The sequence below is a fragment of the Bos javanicus genome, chromosome 25 (assembly GCF_032452875.1).
Source record: "Bos javanicus breed banteng chromosome 25, ARS-OSU_banteng_1.0, whole genome shotgun sequence".
Classification (NCBI taxonomy): Eukaryota; Metazoa; Chordata; class Mammalia; order Artiodactyla; family Bovidae; genus Bos; species Bos javanicus.
Window position 1 is genome coordinate 4047405 of NC_083892.1, and position 22284 is coordinate 4069688.

Here is a 22284-nt window from a genome sequence, read left to right on the forward strand (position 1 = left end):
GTGCAGGGAATCGTCCCAGATGATTCAGACAGAGGTGGATCTGTTTGTCCAGAGCAATTCTTGGACTTGGGGTGGGGAATAGAGACCAGGGTGGGCACCCACACACCTGCAGCTGACTTCTGCATCCCAGCCCCCTCCAGACCAGACATTCAGACTTCATCTGTCACCTGTCCCCTTGCAGGTCACCGTGGAGATTCTGGAGAGGGAGTCAGTAATCACCTGGGACTTCGACATCCTCCGCGGGGACGTGGTGTTCAGTCTGTACCATGCCAAGCAGGCGTCCATGCCGGGCCCCCGGGAGCCTGGGGCCAGGGCCAGTGGGCAGCTGATGGACAGAGGCTGGGCTCTGGGTGCAAATTTCAGCTGTGTGGAGGCCCCGCTCATCTGCCGGGAAGGGGAGAGCATCCAGGTCATCTCTTGGGTCATTTATTCATTCATCACGATCACGCAGGACCGAGTGTCTGCCATGTGCCAGGGTTCTGGGGGAACAGCAGTGCACAGATTGGACCCGGTCCCTGGCCTCAGAGACCCCGCAGGACAGTAAGGGAGAAAGACAGATGTGGGCAGGTCTGAGACCTGGTACCCCAGGGCCCCATCTTCAGCATCCTCCCGAGACTCTTGTCAGAGATGCAGGTTGCTGGCCCCATGCTGCGTGGTGGGCTCAGAAGCCCTGGGCGTGGGGCCTGATGTCTGCCTCCTTCACGTCGGCCTGGTTTCCTGATACACGGTCACGTTTCAGCACCCACGCAGCAGGGAGACTGTAGGTCTGGAAACAGCACTCGGGGACATGCCACCAGAACTTGGGCCACCCTGCTGACCACCCTCCCCCCCATACTCCATGGTGCTTGCAGGTCAAACATCACTGGCCCCAAACACACACACACACACACACACACACACGCACGCACGCACGCACGCACGCACTGGTGAGCAGTGGAGATCTTGCTGGAGGTGACATAGGTGAATTGGGCAGATGGCTGTCACATCACACACCAGCATCTTCTGCCCCGGGGTCCCACTGAACATCAGCCCTTTTACAAAGTTGCTCTTCTTATAAAGACTGACACCCTCCTATCTGGCTGTCCCTCTGCTCTCGGCAAACTCTAAACACCTTTAAGCTCCCTCTCTGTGTGTGTAGGCTCAGTTGCTAAGTCATGTCTGACTCTTTGTGACCCTATGGACTGCAGCCTGCCAGGCTCCTCTGTTCATGGGATTCTCCAGGCAAGGCTAGAATCTCCAGGGGAATCTTTCCGACCTGGGGATCAAACCTGCATTTCCTGCATTGGTAGGCAGGTTCTTTACCATCAGAACCAACTGGGAAGCCCATACACCCCTTTCTCCAGGTTTCCTCAATTTGCAAATCCCACTCAGCAGGACGAAAGCCCAAGAAAATCCAGGTTTTTAGCCAAATCACACCTCTGTAGTTCCTGCACCCTCTAGGCCCTGACTTCCCCACCAGATTAAAAGGGAGGCTCTCAGTTGCCATGGATATGGGGTAACAGCAGAGGGGAAGCACAGGTGACTCTGGGACACCCCAAAAGGAAGGATTTTCTGGCGGGCTGGTTTAGAAAGGGGCCCCTCTCCCCAGGAGGACTGGGGCCTGAGGCTTGGCTTTTGTGTTTCAGGGCTCCCATGTGACCCGGTGGCCTGGCATCTACCTGCTGCAGTGGCAAATGCACAGCCCCCCTGCCCACGTGGCCTGCAGCCTGCCGGGCGTAGAGGATGTCCTGACGGCCCTGCACAGCCCCGGCCCCAGGTGCAAACTCCTCTACTACTACGAGGTGCTGGCGTCTGAGGACTTCAGGTATGGGGCCTCCCGACTCCCCACCCCTACTGCTGGGCCAGGCCTGCATCACGCCTGAGGTCCCTTCCTTCCAGGCTGGGGGCACTTCACTCACCTCCTCCACTTGCCCTTGAGCTTCTCTAGGGGTGGGGCCCTGACGTGGGCACCGATAAACTTTCCAGTGGCTCAGCCCCTTATCATGAGCGATCGTATCACTCTTGTGCTTCAGCCTCAGCTGCAGAAACTTCCCTTCAAATGAAACCCCAGACAGAGGCCCAACACACCAGACTGATTGGGTGGGTGGGAGAAGAGGGGCCTGAGCCCTCCTATTTGTACCTTTCCTCACTCCTAGAATTCCATCAAACTGGGTTTGGTTTGCTCTAGAACAGTCTAGAATTATGCCTCACAGGACAACTCTCCCCCAGTGTTGCTGACAGAGAGACAGGGAGGTTAAGACCTCCAAGCACTTCTGGCTTGCTCTGTGACATCAGGCAAGTCACTTTACCTCTCTGAGCCCCAGCTGTTAGACGGGGACCACTGGATCCCCTACGTCATGCAGTTGTCCTGAGGATAAGATGGGTGGGGAAAGTCTGTGCATACAGTAAGCACTCAATAGTGGTTTCTTCCAGGCCTTGGGTTTTATCTTTAAAAAATTTTTAAACTTATTTAATTGGAGAATAGTTACTCTAGAATATTGTGATGGTTTTTGCCAAACATCAACATGAAACGGCCACAGCTCGTGTTCTATCTTTTAAAAACAAATGTGATTTTGCATCCTGCCTCATGACATGGCTGTGTCAGTTTCCTTCTAAAAACGATGCTTCAAATTCTTTTGTTGTTGTCCAGTCGCTCAGTCATGTCCGACTCTTTACCGTGGAGTAGATTTGAAGCTCCAAGAGGATGTCAGGTCTGGACCTACATCCCAGTTGGAGCTGTAGGGATTCTAGGGGCATGTGTAGCCGGCACAGGATATGTTGGGCTGGGAATTTCCTGAAGGTCCAATGGTTAGGACTCTGTGCTTTCACTGCCTAGGGCATGGGTTCAATCCTTGGTCAGGGAACCAAGATCCCACAAGCCACGAGGCAAAAGAAAAACAAAAGAAAGGTAATGCTGAACCAGCATCTTTACTCCAAAGGGAGACCCCACAGTGTGTCAAAGGGTGGTGATTCCCTCTTTGGGAGGTGGCCTGTTTTGGCCACTGGGCCTCAGTATCGGGGAGGGAGACTGAGGCCCAGGGGGACTCAGACCCATAGACCCATGTATCAGGGGCTTGCTGCCTCCAGGACAGCAGGCGGAGGCCAAGGGGTGGGCTGGAAGCTACTTGCCAGCCTGTCTTGTCTGGTCAGTGTAGGGGAACCTGCTGCCCTGACCCTCAATAGCCTTGGGAGAGTTCCAGTTCAAGGCTGCCCTTGGTGGGCAACTGGTGGTCCTAGAGGGACCAGGCAGGCAGGGTCTGCCATCCTGAAGCAGGAGACCACGTAGCCACACACGAGCAGTGATGATGCCATGAAGGTCCTCGCCCCATGGTCATACTCCAGGAGGTGCTGGTGGCCTGAACACAGAGTGCTGTCAGAGCCCAGGGCCAGGGTGGGCACAGGGTGGGTGAGAGTGCAGGGGTTTGGGGGAGGCTCTGGGAAGTGACAGTGGAGTTGAGATCTAGGCCGTGTGCACATGATCACATGGCTGTGGGGGAGGGGCTTGTCAAAACGCAGACTCGGATTGCTTAGCTCTTGAGGCATCTCCAACAAGCTCCAGGAGACGCTGCGCTGCTGGTTCCCAGACCACGCTTTGAGTAGCTAGGCCCTAAGTCTGTACTCTCCAACCCGACAGCTACGAGCCAGAGAGGGCAATTTAAACATAGCGATTAGAACTAAAAATTAAAAATTCAGTTCCTCGGTCACACTAGCCACATCTCAAGTGCCCAGCAGCCCCACATGGCCTGTGACAGCCGTGCTGGAAGGCGCAGTTATGGGACACGTCTGTCATCACAGGAATGTCCCCTGGATGGTGCTGCTCTGTGGTCCGGGTGGCATTTGACTGGATAAAGTAGGTGAGAGAGAAAGGCTTCCAGCAGCAGGCGCAGACACAAGGTCCCGAGACAGGGGAGGCAGGTGTTGGAGGAGCTGAAAGGAGGCGGAGGGGTGAGGCTGGAGATGACGGGGTGCCCTCTGGGCCATGCTGGGCCTCTGGGTCAGCAAAGCCCCTGAGAGGTGGGTGGCCAGCAGGGCTCGGCTGGGAAGGAAGGTCCTGCAAGGCGGTGGGCCAGGCTTCACGTCTCATCACAGTCTCGCCTGCTTTTCCCTCTGCACTTACCCTCTGCACCCAGGGAGGGTTAGCAGCCTTGTGGGAAGAGCCCTGGGGCTTCATTGGCATCATCCCCAGCTTTCCCGCAGCTCCCAGTGGCCCCAGGGCCATGTCACCACCAAAAGGCAACATGTGTGTCCTTCCTCCCCAGGGGCTCCATGTCCAGCCTGGAATCCTGCACCAGCCGCTTCTCCCAGCTCAGCGCCGCCACTTCCTCCTCCTCGGCGCCGTCCCACAGCAGCTCCCTGGTGTCCAGGTAGTAGGGACCGAGCCCCGTGGGGCAGCCTGCTCGCCTCCCACGTCCCCACGTGTCCATGAAGCTGTGTGGGCTGCAGCCCTGGGTCTGGACGCTGCCAAAGTTGGGCTATCTGGAGGCCCCTGTTGGCTCTTGGGGTGTTGAGGACAGAATCACCTCTATGACCGGGCTTTGAGTACAAAAAGCCAAGGGGTGGGCGGACCCCATTCAGGTCTGGGGGCTCAGGGAGGTCGTCGGACTCAGTGCCCTCCCCAGCTTCCCTGGGGTGGCCTCCTCCTCAGGCGACCCCGGCACTGTTAGTTTCCCTCTTTCCCTTTCCTGCAGCTCAGCTGCAGAAGAGAATCTGTCTCCTGACCAAGTTCCATCCAGCCTCCCAGAATTGAGTCTTATCAGCCTGCTTGAGTCCCAGGCTAGTCCCTGAGCCAATCACGGTTTCCAGGCGGGAACAGAGAACACTGATTGGCCTGCAGGGTCTGTGTTCAGTCTGGACCAATCACTGTAAGGGGAGGAGGTACAGTGATGGGCCCGCCCAGACCACATGCTTGTTCCCACCACCTGGTCTGAAAAGCACAAGGTGGGTTCTCCCAAGACTCTTAGGGTTCCCCACCCTAAGAAGCAGAAATGACGGGTGTACACCCTAGCATCTAAGCCTACAATGAAGCTCTGGGTCCCAGGATATGCTGGCGAGCAGTTATATAAGTTACAGGCTCCACTTTTTGTGGGGAGCCACCCACCATGGACGTGAAATGCATTTTCACAGCATGTGGCTGGAAGGTCTAATCCTGACCACCCCTGACTTGAAGACAGTGGAAGGCCCAGTGTTTTTTCTGAATTCCAGGCAATGATGAAGCAGTTCTGGCTATCTTTATATTCTCTGAAGGTCCCTTTGTCTCCTGGGAATCTCCTGTTTTATTATGCCTTTTGGGTTGTAAGTCACCTCCCAGCAGCTTAAACAAAAAAGGGTAACCATTCATGGGCACTTGTAACTGACCAGTCTAAAAGGTCTTGCTTCAGCTAAGGCTGGATCCAGGCTCTCAACATGGCATCAGGACTCCCCTGTGGGATAGGGTCTATGACTTTGTCGCAGTTGCACGGGGGGCAAATCTGATCCTCAGTACCAGCTGCAATATTGAAAGACTCTCGTTAAGTTCCTTCATGGGAGGGGCATGGGTCTGAGGACATTTCTCATTTCATTCCTTGGGCCTGCAAACAGGTAACAGGTCAGAGGTCATCACTGGCATCCCACAGTCTGATCTGACCTGCCTTTAGTGTTTTTGGTTTTTGCCTTAACAGGAGCAATAAGGAGTCTTATGCCTCTCTTTTTGAGAGCCTGCTCTCCTCATCTCCCTCAGGAAAGCCCCAGCTCAAACAGGCTTAAGCAACAAAGGGAATTCCCTGTCTGCAGTAACTGGGATGCCCAGGCTGGGCCTTGCTTCAGGTATGGCTGCATCCAGGAGCCCTCAGTGTCCTTAGGCTCCTGTGCCCATCCTCAGCCTCACTTAGGCCCCTTGGCTCTGTGTCAGTTTGCGTGCTGACCTTGTCCTCTCCTCCATGGAGGGAAAGGTGACTGCTGGCGGCCCCTAGCCTACAACCACAGAGCTCTCAGTTTCTAAGGCAGAAAGAGACTCTCCATCTCAAATCCCAGGGAAGGCTCTGACTGGCCCTGGGGAAGTCATGTGCTCACTCCTGTGGGCATATTAGCTAAGCAGCTGGGAGCCCTGTGATTGATATTTCTTCCAGAAGCAACAGATGGATGGGGGAGGGGCCAGTCACCCAACGGACAAAGAGAGGTGGGCCACAGGAGCAGCAGATGACCACACTGGCATCTGCTATGGTTTCCCTCCTGTGCTGGAGGTCGCTGGGGCCCATGCTGGAGCATCAGCAACCAACAGCTACTCTTCTTAACCCTTGAGAGGCTTGGGATTAAAAATGCAAGGAAGGAGATGCTGAGCTCCTGGCTTCTCAATTTCCACAAACCTCAGGGCTGGAAGCCCCCTGGGTATGGCTTCTTTCTCCATCTTGTTCATTAGCCTATTGTGGCCACAAATGACCCTTTAGCAATAGGACCTGCCCAGGCACTGAGTTTAAGAGCCCGAGTCTTAAAACTTCAACAAGGTGGGGTTTGAGCCCCAGCCATCCTTTCACACGAGCTGTGTGACCTTCAGCAGGTGACTTAACCTCTCTGTGCCTCAACATCCTCATCTGTAAAATGGGGATAGAATAGTGCCTACCTCATTCTCTGGGTTGCAGTGGGACAAATGAGAGTGGATGTGAAGTCCTGGGCCTGGCGCCCAGCACACGGAAAGCTCTTAATAAAAGTAGGTGGTTATTCTGATTGTTTAATACCTCTCATCCAAAGATCCCAGACTCCATCCTGTGAGGACGCCCATCACTGTCATACTCACCATGCATCTGGGGAGAAGCATGGATGCTGTTTCCTTCTGACTTTCCCTTTGCAGAAACTGCATTCTCTGGGCACGTCCACTCATCTAGAAGGGCCTCATTCCGAGTGGTGTTTCCCTCAACTGGCTATACAGTGGTCTCCCCACAGGTTGAAATAAGGGGAATTTGAGACTCCCCCCAACCCCACCCAAGCCTGTGTCTGGAATTTCTCCCCCTGTAAAATGAATTGATCACACAGTCTGTTTCAGCCAGGAAAACACAGCATTTCTTGTTCACCCAATCGTTTGCTCCGACTGGAAGCATTAAATGCACCTAATTGTTTGCTCCGACCAGAAGCATTAAACGTTTTAGATATGGATACCCCTCTGTTGTCTGTTGCCTAGGAGGTTTCCCTGGGTTTGTTCAAGAATAACTCAGCTGTTGTTTAAAAGACTCAAGAGCATTTTAACAGGGACCACGCCACTCTCAAGGGGTTGCAGATTGGTTTTTGGAGAAATTATGGGGAACACAAAAAAATCCCATGTTTAATATCGAAGCACAGACACACTGTGTCAGTTTCCTAGTGCTGCCAAACCAAAATTACCACAAACTTGGTAGCTTAAAACAACAGAAATGGATTCTCTCTCAGTCTGGAGGCCAGAAGTCTGAGATAAATGTGTTGGCTCCCTCCCATGGCTGTAGAGAAGGATCCTTTCAGCTTCTGGGGGTGCCTGGTGTTCCTTGGCTCATGGCCACATCACTCCTGTACCTGCTTCTGCAGTTTTTTAAAACAATATTTATTTATTTAGTTTTTTGGCTGCTCCAGGTCTTAGTTTTGGTGTGGGATCTTTAGTTGCAGTGTGCAAACTCAGTTACAGCACGTGGGATCTAGATCCCTGACCAGGGACCAAACCCAGGTCCCCCTACGCTGGAAGCACAGTCTCAGCCAGTGGACCACCAGGGAAGTCCCTTTGCCTCTGTCTTCACGCAGCTTCTCCTCCGTGTATCTCTTTGATGAGGACCCCAGTCATTGGATTTAGGCCTCAGTCTAAATCCAGAAGGATTTCCTCTTAAGATCCTGAAGCAAGCACACGGGCACGACTGACCAAGGACCCTGCTGCTGCTGCTGCTGCTGCTAAGTCGCTTCAGTCGTGTCCGACTCTATGCAACCCCATAGACGGCAGCCCACAGGCTCCCCCATCCCTGGGATTCTCCAGGCAAGAACACTGGAGTGGGTTGCCATTTCCTTCTCCAATGCGTGAAAGTTAAGTCGCTCAGTCGTGTCCGACTCTTAGCGACCCCATGGACTGCAGCCTACCAGCCTCCTCTGTCCATGGGATTTTCCAGGCAAGAGTACTGGAGTGGGGTGCCATTGCCTTCTCCGACCAAGGACCCTACTTCCACATAAAGTCACACTCTGAGGTCCTGAGTGGACACGGATTCTTGGGTGACACTGTTCAACCCACCGCATATACATACTGTGCAAGAACAGACATGTGCAGTTTATCAGAGTATTAAATCCAGGACTCAGGGCCCCACTTGACCCGGAGTTGTGGGGGTGGGCTGCCGGAGGCTCTTGGCCAGGTGTCCAGGTGAAGGAGAGGGCCCTGCTGTCTACTTTCCTGGGCCGCTCTCCCCTCTCCCTTGGGTTTTGCCCAAATCCCAGAGATGCACCAGAGTCCTGATGTCAGGAGTGGGTGGGGCCTGTCTGGGGTGCTGCCCATCCTTCCTTCGAGCTCCCCTGGGACCCAGAGGTGGGTCCTGGTGGCCACCAGATGTCACGGGATTCTGGGAAGGGTCCCTTGTTTTAGGAGGAGGAGGCCAAGGAGGCCTGAGGGGTGCAGGGGAGGTGTGCTTCCTGTGGCCCTGACGGACCCCCGCCCACTTTGCCTTCGGTTACCAGCCGGGCCCACTGCACTCACCCCTCTCGCTTCTCCATGCTGTCCTGGTGCTGTGGGTGGGGGCTCTCTGAGGAACAGCCAGCCGCCCATGGGCCTGGTGGGTGATCAGAAAGAGCTCCCTGCGGCCGGCAAGCTGGGGTCAGGTCTGAGCCACAGGCCCTGATGACGTCAGTCTCCTCCCAGGAAGGCCCTTGGGGTTTGGGTCCGAAGACAGCAGAGAGCAACACAACCTGCCTCCCTGTGGCCTGAGGGCTGCCTCTGGGACCAATTCTTCCTCCAAGGCCAGGAGCCTCCACAGAGGAGGCAGGCTTTATGGTGCAAGGGGTTCCTGTGGGAGTTTGGGCAGAGCCTTGAAGGAGCTGGAAAGAGCTGGAAGGAAAGGCACTGGATGGCTCTCTAACTTCTCCCCAGGCCATTTCCCTCCCCTCCCTTCAGTGCCCACCAAGACACTGCTGAGAAATGTGGCTCCCTGAAAAGCACCATTTGAAACCCCTAAGAGTTCTGGAGGCAGGACACAGACCCCTCGAGAATCCGATGATAGCAGCTGCATCAGGGCCACAGAACCCACCCAGTGACTCCAGGATCGGAATCTTTTACTGGGGTCTCTTCAGATGCTCAGATTGTATACGGAGCAGCCCAGCGGCTGAGATACTTGTCACCATGGCAACTGCCCAGCACAGAGCACTCTCCAGGTTCCCAGTCAGACCCCCAGGACTTCTAGTCCACCCTCCACGTTCTGTGTCCAGGGGTCTTCCATCACCCCACTTCCATCACTTTGGCCTGCAGCACCTGCTGTAGGACCCAAGCATCCTGTTCCCTGTAGGGAACATCACAGGCTGTCCACCTGCTGTCTTCAGTGGGGAGACAGACACAGAGACCCACAGACACATCCCTGCAGGAACTCAGAGGTTGGGAGCTGGCCTTGACATTCCACTTCTCTGAACCAAATTCTCCCTTTCTAAAGTGAAACTAGGGAATTCCCTGGCAGTCCGATGGTTAAGACTGGGTGCTTTCACCGCTGTGGGCCCAGAGTTCGATCCCTGACTGGTGAACTAAGATCTTGCAAGCTACCCAGCATGGTCCCAAAACAAAGCAGAACAACAACAACAACAAAATGAAACTAGACCCATATTACAGCAACTCGGCTGCAGCGATGGGCTCAGTCAGTTTTCCGCATTCATGTCCCTTTGCAGCTTTTCATCAAGGGGTGAAGCTTCAAGAAGCAGCTTCACATCTCTGCCTGGATCCCTGTCTCCACCTTGACCCCAAGTCTGAAACTGATCCTGGAGGATGAGGTATCAGAGCTACATCTGCAGCTGTGGTCACTCCAGACCAGGCCCCCACTGGCCCATTATCGGATGGCAGAGACCTGAGTGAGCCCAGCTGGACTCACTGATTCTAGTCCAAGTCAAGAGAATCACCCAGGTGACCCTAGAAGCATGAAAAACTACTATTTTTCCTGAGAAGCAGTGACTGGTGGTTATTTTAAGCCACCAGTTTGGGGCTGGTTTGTTATGCAGCACTAAATGCCACTACAGTTGATGGGGCTTCCCAGGTGGTAAAGAACCCACCTGCCAATGCAGGAGACATGAGACACAAGTTTGATCCCTGGGAAGATCCCCTGGAGGAGGGCATGGCAACCCACTCCAGTATCCTTGCCTGGAGAATCCCATGGACAGAGGAACATGGAGGGCTACAGTCCATATGGTTGCAAAGAGTTGGACATGACTGAAATGACAGCACATTTGGTGAGGGCCTGCTGCCTGGCTTGTCGACGGCCGCCCTCTACCATGAGCTCGAGTGGCCTTGTTCTTGTGTGTGTCGCATTGCAGAGGGTGCTCTCGTCTCTTCTTATAAGGTCACCACCCTCACGACCTCATCTAAACCTCATTTAATGAAACCAGACGCCCCACCTCCTAACACCATTGCACTGCAGGTCAGGGTCTCAACATACAAACTTCGGGGGATGCAAACATTCAATCCACCATGTGCCTGGATCTGCTTGAGAACCTGCTGGAAGCAGCAGCACCTCCCTCCAGGTACCCTCCGCATAAAGCTGCCAAGCACACAGTGGGGTGTTTTACGAGGCAGGGTGTCGCCAGGCACTTCCTAAAGACCCTTTGAGGCCACAAGTTACAAGCTCTAATCTCACAAGGATACAGGTCACAGTCAAGGGAAGCCAGCCGCTGGGGCTGCGATGAGCTGGAGAGGACACAGATGGGGACCGGCCACTCTTGGCTTGGACAACTTATCTCGTCACCTCCAAGGGCGTCCTCTGATGCTGGGACGTCAAGCGTTTTAAAAAATATTTACTTATTTGCTTATTTGGCTGCATGTGGTCTTAGTTGCCGCACAGGGGAAACTTCATTCCGTCAGGAGGGATTTTCGTCGTGGTGTGTGGGCTCGGTAGTTGTTCCTTGTGGGCTTAGTTGGTCCTTGACTTGTGGGGTCTTAGTTCCCTGACTGGGGACTGAGCCTGTGTCCCCTGCATTGCAAGGTGGATTCTTAACCACTGCAAGTCCTTCTCTCACTCCTTTCAAAGAAAAACCAGAAATCTGGAGTTGTTATCTCTTGACTTGTAACTGTTGGTAACTCAATTTTACTAAAACAGTGCAAACTCAGAGTGCTGTCCAGATGCTCACAGCCATCACCTGGGAGCTTGGGGAGACCTGTAGTCTGGAGTCCGCTCCAGGCCAGAGTCTACATGTTTAACAAGCTCTCCAGGTGATTCAGTGAAAGTCGCTCAGTCATGTCTGACTCTTTGCAACTCCTTTGGAACTCTCCAGGCCAGAATAGTGGAGTGGGTAGCTGTTTCCTTCTCCAGGGCATCTTCCCAACCCAGGGATCGAACCCAGGTCTCCCGCACTGCAGGCAGGTTCTGTACCAGCTGAGCCACCTGGTGATTCAAGTACACTTGAAAGTGAGAACCCCTGTGCGTGCGTGCTAAGTTGCGTCAGTCGTGTCTGATTCTACAGCCCTATGGACTGTAGCCCACCAGGCTCCTCCGTCCATGGGATTCTCCAGGCAAGAATACTGGAGTGGGTCGCCATGCCCTCCTCCAGGGGATCTTCCTGACCCAGGGACAGAACCCGCATCTGTCTCCTGCATTGACAGGGTGGGTTCTTTACCACTAGCACCACCTGGGAAACCTCTGGATTAAACAAAGTCAATCAGGGAGCTGGACGTGCCACGGGCACATCCCGACTCTGACTCTGGTTAAGCACTCCCCCATGTGTTAAGGCCTAGGGGCCCCTCAAGTCCATGACTGCTAATTCAGACAAGGTTCTTTTATTATATCAATTTATTTTATCAATTTATTCAAGTGGTAGAAAAACCCTCTCAGCGGCAGGGCAAAAGAGAGAGCCTGTAAACATGATTTCATCCTTTCTCCCTTCTAAGGAGCTTCCTGCGACAGGAAACACCATTCCAGTGGGCAAGTTTGATGATGAGGTCTGTTAAAAAAGGGTCCCATGATGTGGCTGTCGTCTCTTGAGTCCACCCCCGTCCGAGGGGAACAGCTGGACCCTCCCACTTGGCTGCGGCATGGTCATCACGAGTTCCGTTCACAGCGGCTCCGGCCCCGGGAGGCGGAGGCTCTTTGGCAGCAGCGGGCAGGCCCTGGGGGGGCAGGCCCTGCGAGCAGCAGACACAGGCAGGCGGGGACGGAGGCAGGCCCTCCGGGAGCGCTGGATTGCATGTGCCACAGCAGGCGGCCAGGCGCGGGGCTGAGGCACGTTGCTGTCGGAAACCTGGCTTGGCACCCAGGTCGCGACTACCCAGATGGGTCGGTGGCCTTGGGACTTCCTCTTGCAGAAGCCAGAGCTCCTGGAAATGAGCCTCGGGAATAGGACACAACCGGCAGCAGGAGGCTTCAGTCCTTGAAGGGGTTACAGGAGTCACCCAGCTGTTCCTTCTCGGCGGCCGGGTGCTCCCCGTTCACCTCCTGCAGCGGGTGGTAGACGTAGGCCCCGTCCAGGTGCCGCCTCCGTGCGGCCCTCGACCCCAGGAACAAGGACACATTTGCCGCTGTGCTGATCAGCAGGAGGAACGCCAGGGCCAAGGTGATGGCCAGCCAGGTGGTCCTGCGGGTGGGAGAGAACCCGGAACAGGGGTGCTGGATGCGGTTCGGGCTGGGGCAGCGCTGGAGGGGCTCCCCCTCCCACTTTACTCTTCCTCCCAGAACAGGAGCATAGGATCAGGTGCCTCCAGGGACCACACAGGGGGAAGCAAATGGGCCTGCGGGGGTGAGGAGTGTACTCCACACACATTCGGAAGCAGCGCGGAGTTATTATGTGGGACAAACCTTGCCTGATATCAGGCTCCCAGCTTGCCTGGTGTTTCAAGAGAAATAGGGAAAAACAAAGATTTTGATGTGCACCTCCCTGAGTTTCAGATGCTGCTAACAAATGTTACATTGTACAGGGCACAGAACACACAGCTGGGGACCTAATCCACCCCAAGACGCAGCGGTTCGCATCTTGGGTTCCCGAGAATGTTGGCAACAGAAGCTGGGCTCTCTCCAGAACCCTCAAAGCAGACAGAGCAGCGGGGACCCGCACCCCTTCTTCCCAGGCAGGGAGCTGGTGGGGGGCGGGGCAAAGGGAAGCAGGGGGCGGTCCTTCAGTGATCCTTCTTCCTTCTTGTGACTCTTGGTCTGAAATCCTCACGCAGCAGCAGATGTAAGCTGACTGCCTGGGGTGGGGCCTGCAGCCTGTCTCTCAGCCACCCACAGCTCCCCTCCCTTTGCTGTGGGACCCCGTGGTCTCATGCCTGAGACCCGAGCCTGGGGTGCAGGGCTCCTGGGCGCCCCCGTCCTTGCCAGTGCGTTTCCCAGCACACCTCCAGGGTTTTCCTCCCAGCCCTCACCCAAGCACCAGGTCAGGATCCCCAGGAAGGACCTGGGATCTGCATTTTGTGATAAGCTCCCAGGCGCTGCCTCCAGGCCAAGGCCAAGGCCAAGGGGTTTTTCATTCACACCTGGCTTCCACCTCGAGGGGGCGGGCCAGGCACTGCCCTGGGCTATGGGAGGGACAACCATGAACAGAGGTTCTCCAAAGGGGGCTCCCAGACCCACAGCATCGGTTCTTGAGCCCAGCTCTGTCTTCTAATACACACCCCTTACCTGGACCTCAAGTTAGAGACCTGTGCTAGAAAATAAAGACCCCACATGAGGTGTGAACATCCCCAGGTGCGACAGAAATGATGTGAAACGCTCAGAGCTTCTGAACTGAAAGCTGAGAAAACAAGCCCACACCCAGCCCCCTAGACTCCACTGTGGGGGTGGCCAGGGTCCTGCTCAGCATCTCCCCGGAGGGCTCAGGTGGCTGCATCAGCTGGGACTCTCCCTGAGCTTACGCCGAAGAACCGTCACCTGGGTGCCCAGCAGCCACCTCCTAGCCCTGCCTGGGCCCTGAGCAGAGGCCACACCTCAAAGCTGGAGAGGTGGGGGGACTTCTTCTTGCCCCTGCCCCAGGTCCCACCGAAGCACCTACCTGGTGAGAAGGGAGAGTTCTTCTGCCTGCACAGTGACCTCGGGAGGTGGGAAACACTCCTTCACTGCAAGAGGTCAGGGAGAGGCTGAAGGCTGGGAGAAGAGGGGTCTGCCCGCTCCTGCTCCCAGGGGGGGCCCTGGGAGGGGCCGTACCTCGGGAGAAGAGGCTGCTCAGGGTGGGTGACCAGTTGACACTGCAGTTGCCAGTCTGGGGGTCGCAAGGACATTGGTGCTCACACTTGCAAGGGCTCTGGCAGCCTGGCCCGTACCAACCGAGCGGACACTCTGCGGGGAGGAGCCAGGAGGACAGCGGTGGGGCCCGGTGGCCAGGCCTCTCTCTGCACTGCCAGGATGCACCCGGGTGTGGGCAGAGCCGGGCTGACGCAGGAGCACCCCTTGGGTGGGGCTCCCTCCTGGCTGACTCAAGGGACATTCCCGCTTACCCTGCACACAGGTGTCTCCAGTGAAGCCAGGGGGACAGGCGCAGGTTCCCTGCACGGGGTCACAGGTGGCTCCATTATGACACTGACACTTCTGGGCGCAGTCTTCCCCGAAGAAGCCACTGGTGCAAGCTGCGGTGGGGAAGGGAGGGGTCTCTGCCAAACCTGGCCCTGCCCTCCCATCCCAGGCTGGGGCCCAGGGGATTGCAAACGCATCTTCATCACCCCAAGGGGCCCTGTTGCTTCACGTGTTCTCCCAAAAGGCAGTTCCGGAGAATGTGCCATGTGGCAGGCCTGAGGCCACGCCCTCGTGGAGCCTCTGCTCTGTTTGGGCAACAGCTTCTGGTCTAGGCAGCCAGTGAGCCAGAAGGCATGCATCGCAGGACGAGTGGGGACACGTGCGCTGGAGGGAGGGGGCCGAGTGAGGCAGTAGCGGAGCACTGAGGTGGCGGGCTGGAGGGGCCGCAGAGGGCCTGATCTGGGGCAGGGAGGGGGATGTGGCCAGAGCACCCGGGGCCTGGCAGGCCATGCTGAGGAGTGCAGACTCTCCACTCAGTGCCAAAGAAAGCTGCTAAGGATTTCAGCCACGGGTGACAGCAGTCCTGTAGGTCACAGCTGAACTGTGTCCTCCCAGAGACAGCTTCAAATTCCAGAACCTGTGAGTGTGAGTTTATTTGGAAATACTGTCTCTGCACATGCAATTAAGGATCTCAAAATGGGGAGCCTCCTGCATTTAACACGGACTCAAATCCCAGGGGCCTGGGGTCCATGTAAGATAACGGAGAGGGAGACTGGACCTGGACAAGGGAGGAGGCTGTGCCTGTGAAGTCAGAGGCAGAGACTGGGCTGAGGCAGCCACAAGCCAAGGAACGCTGGGGCCACCAGGAGCTGGAAGAGGCAGGAAGGACCCTCCCCTAGACCTTTCAGAGCCAGCGCGGCCCTGCTGAGCCCTTGATTATGGAGTGCTGGCCTCCAGAACTGTGGGAGAATAAAGGACTGTGTCCATCCCATTAGTGGACTCTTGCTGCAGCAGCCGCAGGCCACTGACATGGTGATTTACACATGGGGCAAAAGGTGAGACAAGAGCGAAGAGACTAGCGGACCAGGAGGCGGGGATAAAGGCAGCTGAGGCTTGCAGGTCCCAGGATCACCCCTGCCCGAGAGCCCCAAGGGGTGCCAGGGGGGAGGCTGGCCTGGGGGCGCTTACCTTCACTGCAGTTGGACCCTGTCCATCCAGCTTCGCAGTGGCAGCCAGCTGCCAAGACAAGACCGAGAAAGCCAGGTGAGGGCTGGGCCGGGCTGGGGCCGTGAGAGCGGGGCACCCGGGCTGGAGCGGCCTCCCGCAGAGCCACCACTCACTCTCCGTGCAGAGCCCGTGCTGGCTACAGTTGGCGGGGCCACAGTCCAGCTCATCACAGGCAGCACCCCGCCAGAAGCGCCCCGTGCACTGGCAGCGCCCCTCCATACAGGTCCCGTGGCCGCTGCAGTCTGGTGGCTGGCAGCGGGGCTCATGCACACACACCACGGTGGACACGCGGCGGGGACAGCGCCACATGTTGTCCTGGCTGCAGGGGGACAGGGGTGTGAAGAGAGGCTGAGGTGCTGGCCACCCCTCAGATCACCCACTGGGGGACAGGAATGTGAAGAGAGGCTGAGGTGCTGGCCACCCCTCAGATCACCCACTGGGGGACAGGAGTGTGACGAGAGGCTGAGGTGCTGGCCACCCCTCAGATCACCCACTGGGGGACAGGAGTGTGAAGAGAGGCTGAGGTGCTGGCCACGCCTCTGATCACCCACTGCAGAGCCTGAGGGCTTCCCCGCTTCATCTCTTCTCCAGCCTTTTATAGGTGCTTCCCACCCCAGGGCCTTTGTACATGCTGTTCTGGGCCCAGTCACCTCTGCACCCTCCAGCTCTCAGCTCATGCTTCTCTATCCTCAGGTCTTTCCTGATCATCACCCGCCCCTTCCATTGGCCCTGGGCAGTGCTGGTACATTATGTATGCCACTTTGTGTAAGCAGCGGGAAGCTGGCATCTCGGCCTCTCTTGCTTCTCTACTGAACCCCCAGAGCCTGGCAAATGACAGACGCTCAGTATCTGTTGAATGAGACAGCCGGGGACAGGCCTGGCCTCGGACCTCAGCAAGGGGGCTCTGGTGGGCTTACCAGTGATCAGAAGGGTAACTGGCCAAGGTGCCATTGAGCACGAAGGTGGCGGAGCCTCCTCCATCCAGGTTGATGGCGTTGACCACGTCCTGTTTCAGCAGGAACTCCGCCATCTCCCACAGGTTAATGCTGTGGCACAAGATGAGCGCTGCTGACCTTGCGGCATCTGCTTCCGGGTTAGTGCATTACCTTCCACAGTGGACAGTATCGCACACCCGCTACGGCAGGCAAATTTCTCAGTGCTCCCCCCGCTCAAAGTGTCCTGTCCAAATCCCTGGAAGCTACGACTGTAACCAGGCATCACCCTCATGATCGTGTTAGGATACACAGCACAACGGTCCACACATGGGGACCCTGTCCTGGATGATCTGGGGTGGTCCCAACGGAATCACAGGAGCTTTCTCAGGCTGAGGCAAAAGACGAAGTGAGGGAGACTGGAAATACGAGGGGGTTAGATGGATTTGACACAGCTCTGGACCCTGAAGATATACAACAGGAGGGTATACACATGACAAGGAACATGGGCGGCCTCATGAATGCAAAGGCCCCCAGACAGCAATGACGCAGAGACCTCAGTCCTACAACTCCAAGGACTGCATTCTGCCAACAACCTGAGTGAGCTGCCAAGACAATTCTTTCCCAGAAGCTCCAGATAAGCCCCCTATCTGGCCGAGAACTGGATGCTGTCTGTGGGACACCCTGAACAAGAGAACCTAGCTGAGCACCGCCACTCTCCGCCGACTCCCGATCTACAGAACCCCAAACTAACAAATCAGTGCTGCCTGTGCTGATCTGTTACACGGCAACAGCAGAGCACACTCACTTTACACAGGGGGAAATGAGCTCAGAGGGGCCAAGTAACTTGTCCACGGCCACAGAGCCAGCACGTGGCAGAGCTAGAATGGGAACTGAGGTCTACTCCCGGATTTGTGAATAGACACTTTGTGATAATTTCCTTTCACCCCAACCAGAGCTCAGGAGAGACGAGGCTCTAAGTCAAGGAGACTGAGAGCAAATGTGTGGAAGGTGATGAGTTCGTGGAAGTGGGACAGACCTAGGGACCCTGTGCCGGTGGGAAGACGGGACGGGTGAGTGTGAAGATCCCCAGGGATCACCTGAGGGTCAGAAAGGCAGCTGATGGTGGGTTGAAGCTCCTCAGAGCAGGACTCACCCCCGCTGCTCCGTCTGCCCATCCACATGCAAGAGCACCAGCTGCCCCTTCCGGTCGTGGCCCACGGCTGTCCTGGCTGAGATCACGTTCACAAACCTGCTGAAGGAACCTGAAGGAGAGGCAGCCTGGCTGATCGCCTGGCCCTTCGGGAGGCCTTCTGGGCTCTGCCTGCCACTTCCTGCCAGTCTGACACCACTCTGCACCTCTAGGTCTGTGCACCCAGCTATCTGCCTGCCCCCGAGCCCTGCCCCAGTCTATCTCCACAGAGCAGGCAAAGGGCTGTTGTTCAGTGTAAATCAAGCAAGATCAACCTCCAGGTGAAAACACTCCAATGGCCTCCACTGTCCCAAGTCCAAACTCCAAATGCCTTACGGGTGCCTGGCATGACTTCCCTGCACTGCTTACTCTACCCCATCTCCTGGCAGTCTCCCCACAATTCCACGCAGACACCTTCTGTTTCTTCTGGCCGGACTGGGCTTCTCCCCAGCTCTTCCCATGGCTTACTCCTTCTGAGCTACATCTCCTCCTCCATGAGGTCTTCCCTGACCGTACAATCTAAAACAGCCCGTTTAAACACCTAGGCCACGGCAGACCTTCTTTGCCCCAGTATTTCACATCTCAGTGGTTCTCAAAATCCAATGTCAACCAGAATCACCCAGGGAGCTCCTTAGAACACACACTCTTGGGCCTCACCCCAGGGATTCTGATTCTGTAGCTTCAAGGCAGAAGGGGAGGGACTGAAGTTCGGTGTTTATACCAAGATCCTGGGTGACGCTGATGCTGCTGGTCCACAGACATTTTAGGAACACTCCTCCACTGCCTGGTTCATAGCTCCGTTCCTCCAACTTCTTCTGTCTTAACACTAACCACTTCTTTTTAGTATATTACATATCTATTTCCTTTCTACACATTTCATGAAGCAGGGATTCCCCACTGATTCCCAATACCTAGAATGGTACTTGTGGAAAGACTTCCCCTACCACCCTGGTTTTCAAAAGACTTATTGCCAACACCCCCACTCATCACCCACATCTTATGATACTCAGTGTCCCCTTCCCACCTGTCTCCTGGGTCTCCTCACACTCAGCCGCCTGACTCTCATTGATGTAGATGCTGCCATTGCGAATCAGCCACACGACCCCACTCAGCAGCTGCACAAACGGATTCTCAGTGTCCAGCACCTCCTCTTCAGACAGGTATCTGGCCACACGGAAGCAGTGAGATTCAGTCAACAGCAGCGGCAAACTGTGTGTAGTGGGGCTCCCCATCCCCACCCGCTGCCTGGCCACTGGATTCCTCCTGATGCCCAGGAACCTGCCTGGTCCTAGAAGCAAACAGCCCACATATCCCAGTCTACACTTCACTTAACAGAAACAACCAACCCCAATAGATCTCAAGTCCACCTATAGCTCTCAATCTCTCAGGCTGTCACCCCAGCCAAATTACCATCTGATGCCTGCAACAGCCTGTTAACTGGCCTCCTTGCTTCCACTATGGCTCAACCTGTTTAGTGTCCAGCAGGGTCAGAGCAAGCTCTTAAGTGACCTCCTCTGATACTTTCCTCCTTCCTTCTGTCCCTCACACACCAAGCCCCTCTTCACCTCTGAGCCTTAGCACCTGCTGTCCCTTCTGACAGCAATGCTCTTCCTCCAGTTTTGACCCTGGTTGACCTGTGATTAAATTTCACATTAATTTTCTCATGTGTTTAAGGTCACCTTCTCACACCAGTCTTTCCTGATTACCTTCCCTAAACTCAACTCTCTATTTACAGTCAGTTCATCCTGTTCATTGCTTCACTGCTTATATACAATTTAAATTAACTTAATTATTTCTCTGGATTTTGTTTAATTTTTCACTAGTAATGGGTGCTATGTGTGTCCTTTTTTGAAGGCAAAGACTGTTTGCTTGTTCACAGCCATACCCCCGGTGCACAGCACACAGACCAACACAAAGCAAGCAGCATACCAAACTGGAAGACGAATGAACTCTACATGGAAGGTACTACCTTCCCCTTCCTGGAGATGCGGAAACGGAGGCTCAGCGTGGTTAGGCGACTTGAACACAGCGGCACGGCTACATCTCGACTCTCAGGCCCTCTGCCCTAAACAGTTACCGGACACCCTGCCTCCTCACCCGGTGACCAGAGTCCCGTCGCGGCGGATCCCGAACTGCGCGTTCTGCAGCCCCCCGGCGCTGCTCACCCGCCGCCCGCCGCTCACCACGTTGCCCAGGCACTCGCCCGTCTCCATGCGGAAGAAGCCGCCGTTCTGGGCGACGGTGCAGCCGGACGGCCGCGCCGTCTCCTCCACAGTGGCGCGGCGCTTCGACGCGCAGCCGCCGGGTCCGCCGGGTTCCAAGACAGAGAAGGTGCGCAGGGGCTCGGGCGCTCGCGTCAGGTGACCGGGCACCGCGCGGTCTGCGAAGTACGAGACGAAGGTGCGCACGGAGGGGCGGTGGGCGCCGGCGGTCTGGGCGGCCGGCGGCCAGCTCTCGTGCTCCAGGCGGCCGGCGTGCACTCTTGTGCAGTCCCGGGCGAGGCGCGCGCGCGCGCGGGAGTAGGGCAGGAGCACGTCGTCGTCGCGGGAGGCCCTGCGGGGATTGGGGGAGGGGCAGACAAGAGTTCGGAGTGCTGTGCCCCGGGGTGCGGGACCGCCCCCGCCAACAACCGGACTTGCCCCCAAGAGAGCTGTACTCACCCCGAGCCGAAATCGCCGGATGCCTCCAGTAGGAAGCCGCGCAGCGCAATGAAGAAGAGAAGGAAGCGACCCATGGAGGACGCCATGTTGGACTCGGACCTCCGGTCACGTGAGCCTACCCCACGTGACCCAGGACCCCGCACGGGTGGCAGCTCTTAGCTCTGAAGCATTTGTACTTCTTCGGATATCGCGAGATATCGTCCTGATAACTTGCTGTGTTAATTTTCTTTAGAGGGGGCGGGGTTCTGGAATGGCGGGAACGCTTTAAGTTGTTGAAGGAAAGTTATATCCAACCTAGATAGCATATTCAAAAGCAGAGACATTACTTTGCCAACAAAGTCTAGTCAAGTAAAGTCTAGTCAAGGCTATGGTTTTTCCTGTGGTCATGTATGGATGTGAGAGTTGGACTGTGAAGAAGGCTGAGCGCCGAAGAATTGATGCTTTTGAACTGTGGTGTTGGAGAAGACTCTTGAGAGTCCCTTGGACTGCAAGGAGATCCAACCAGTCCATTCTGAAGGAGATCAGCCTCGGGATTTCTTTGGAAGGAATGATGCTAAAGCTGAAACTCCAGTACTTTGGCCACCTCATGCGAAGAGTTGACTCATTGGAAAAGACTCTGATGCTGGGAGGGATTGGGGGCAGGAGGAGAAGGGGACGACAGAGGATGAGATGGCTGGATGGCATCACTGACTCGATGGACGTGAGTCTGGGTGAACTCCGGGAGTTGGTGATGGGCAGGGAGGCCTGACGTGCTGCGATTCATGGGGTCGCAAAGAGTCGGAGACAACTGAGCGACTGAATTGAACTGAATATTGAAGTCTACGGGAAAGTTGAGAAAATAGTATAAAGAACCTCTTTTGCCTGGAAAAATCCCATGGACGGAGGAGCCTGGTGGGCTGCAGCCCCTGGGGTCACTAAGAGTCCGGCACAACTGAGCGACTTCACTCTCACTTTTCACTTTCATACATTGGAGAAAGAAATGGCAACCCACTCCAGTGTTCTTGCCTGGAGAATCCCAGGGACGGGGGAGCCTGGTGGGCTGTCGTCTATGGGGTCTCACAGAGTTGGACACGATTGAAGCGACTTAGCAGCAGCAGCAGCATAAAGAACCTCTGTGTACTTTTTACTTGTCTTTACCAATTGTTAATGTTTGTGCTTCATTCATAATACACATTTTTGGAACCACTTCAGCCAAGCTGTGGACATCATGAAGCATCACCTAGACACCTTTATGTACCGCATCTTAACACTTTATGTAGCCTCTGTGAGGATTTTCTTACATAAGCACGGGTCAAGTAATATTAGGATGGTTCACACTGATAGAATTCTATTAACTAATTCACAGGTCACATAATGTCCTATATAGCTAGCCAAAGGCAGCGTCCTGGGTTAAGGTGGCCTTTTGGTGCCTCTGTAATGCACAAGCCACACAGGAGCCAGCACAAGTGTTCAGGTGCCAAAAACTCATCAGCAAACAAGTTGGTCTGCTGTCAACTTCCCGGAAATCCTCTGTTCTCAATCAACCAGGAGTTGCAGGTGGCAGGCAGTCTTTGGCAAGTTTCTGACTTTTACTTTTCTCCCCACTTAGGTGTTTGTCATTCCATTGCCAAGTTGTTATAAGTGTAATGCGCGTGTGTGCTAGTCACTTCAGTTGTGTCCGAATTGGAGCCCTAGAAGTCTGAAAGGCTGAGAACCAA

General features: G+C 55.5%; 2 protein-coding genes across 4 annotated transcripts in view; one reads left to right on the plus strand and one right to left on the minus strand.

The window, feature by feature from the left end:
• SEC14L5 (SEC14 like lipid binding 5) overlaps positions 1–7104 on the plus strand; it is a 40887-nt gene extending 33783 nt beyond the window's left edge. Inside the window, exons 14-18 of one of the 3 annotated variants that reach the window (XM_061401034.1) lie at positions 182–409; positions 1626–1804; positions 4239–4343; positions 5696–5781; positions 6703–7104. In XM_061401034.1, the coding sequence (XP_061257018.1) occupies positions 182–409; positions 1626–1804; positions 4239–4343; positions 5696–5781; positions 6703–6788 (684 nt within the window). In that variant the 3' untranslated portion in view covers positions 6789–7104. Of the gene's footprint in view, positions 1–181; positions 541–1625; positions 1805–4238 lie in introns of those variants that run through there. The other 2 variants (XM_061401035.1, XM_061401036.1) reach the window with 2 other exon arrangements.
• Positions 7105–11909: 4805 nt separating this feature from the next.
• Positions 11910–21197, minus strand: NAGPA (N-acetylglucosamine-1-phosphodiester alpha-N-acetylglucosaminidase). The gene is made up of 11 exons (XM_061401037.1): positions 20588–21197; positions 20025–20480; positions 18952–19091; positions 17892–18000; positions 16721–16849; positions 15917–16122; positions 15765–15812; positions 14561–14689; positions 14271–14402; positions 14119–14182; positions 11910–12708 (listed from the first exon to the last, which is right to left on the minus strand). The coding sequence occupies exons 1-11, from the start codon at positions 20671–20673 to the stop codon at positions 12498–12500; spliced, it is 1710 nt and encodes a 569-aa protein (XP_061257021.1). The 5' UTR covers positions 20674–21197; the 3' UTR covers positions 11910–12497.
• Positions 21198–22284: the final 1087 nt, after the last annotated feature.

What these genes read in the sequence shown, in the direction of transcription:
- NAGPA (XM_061401037.1), bottom strand. Translation starts at nt 20,673, where the DNA reads ATGGCGTCCTCCATGGGTCGCTTCCTTCTCTTCTTCATTGCGCTGCGC. An exon ending in GGGCAGACGGAGCAGCGGGG is followed by an intron (nt 16,850 to 17,891) that starts GTGAGTCCTGCT and finishes CTTGTGCCACAG; the next exon opens with CATTAACCTGTGGGAGATGG. An exon ending in AGGGTCCAACTGCAGTGAAG is followed by an intron (nt 14,690 to 15,764) that starts GTAAGCGCCCCC and finishes TCCCCACCGCAG; the next exon opens with CTTGCACCAGTGGCTTCTTC.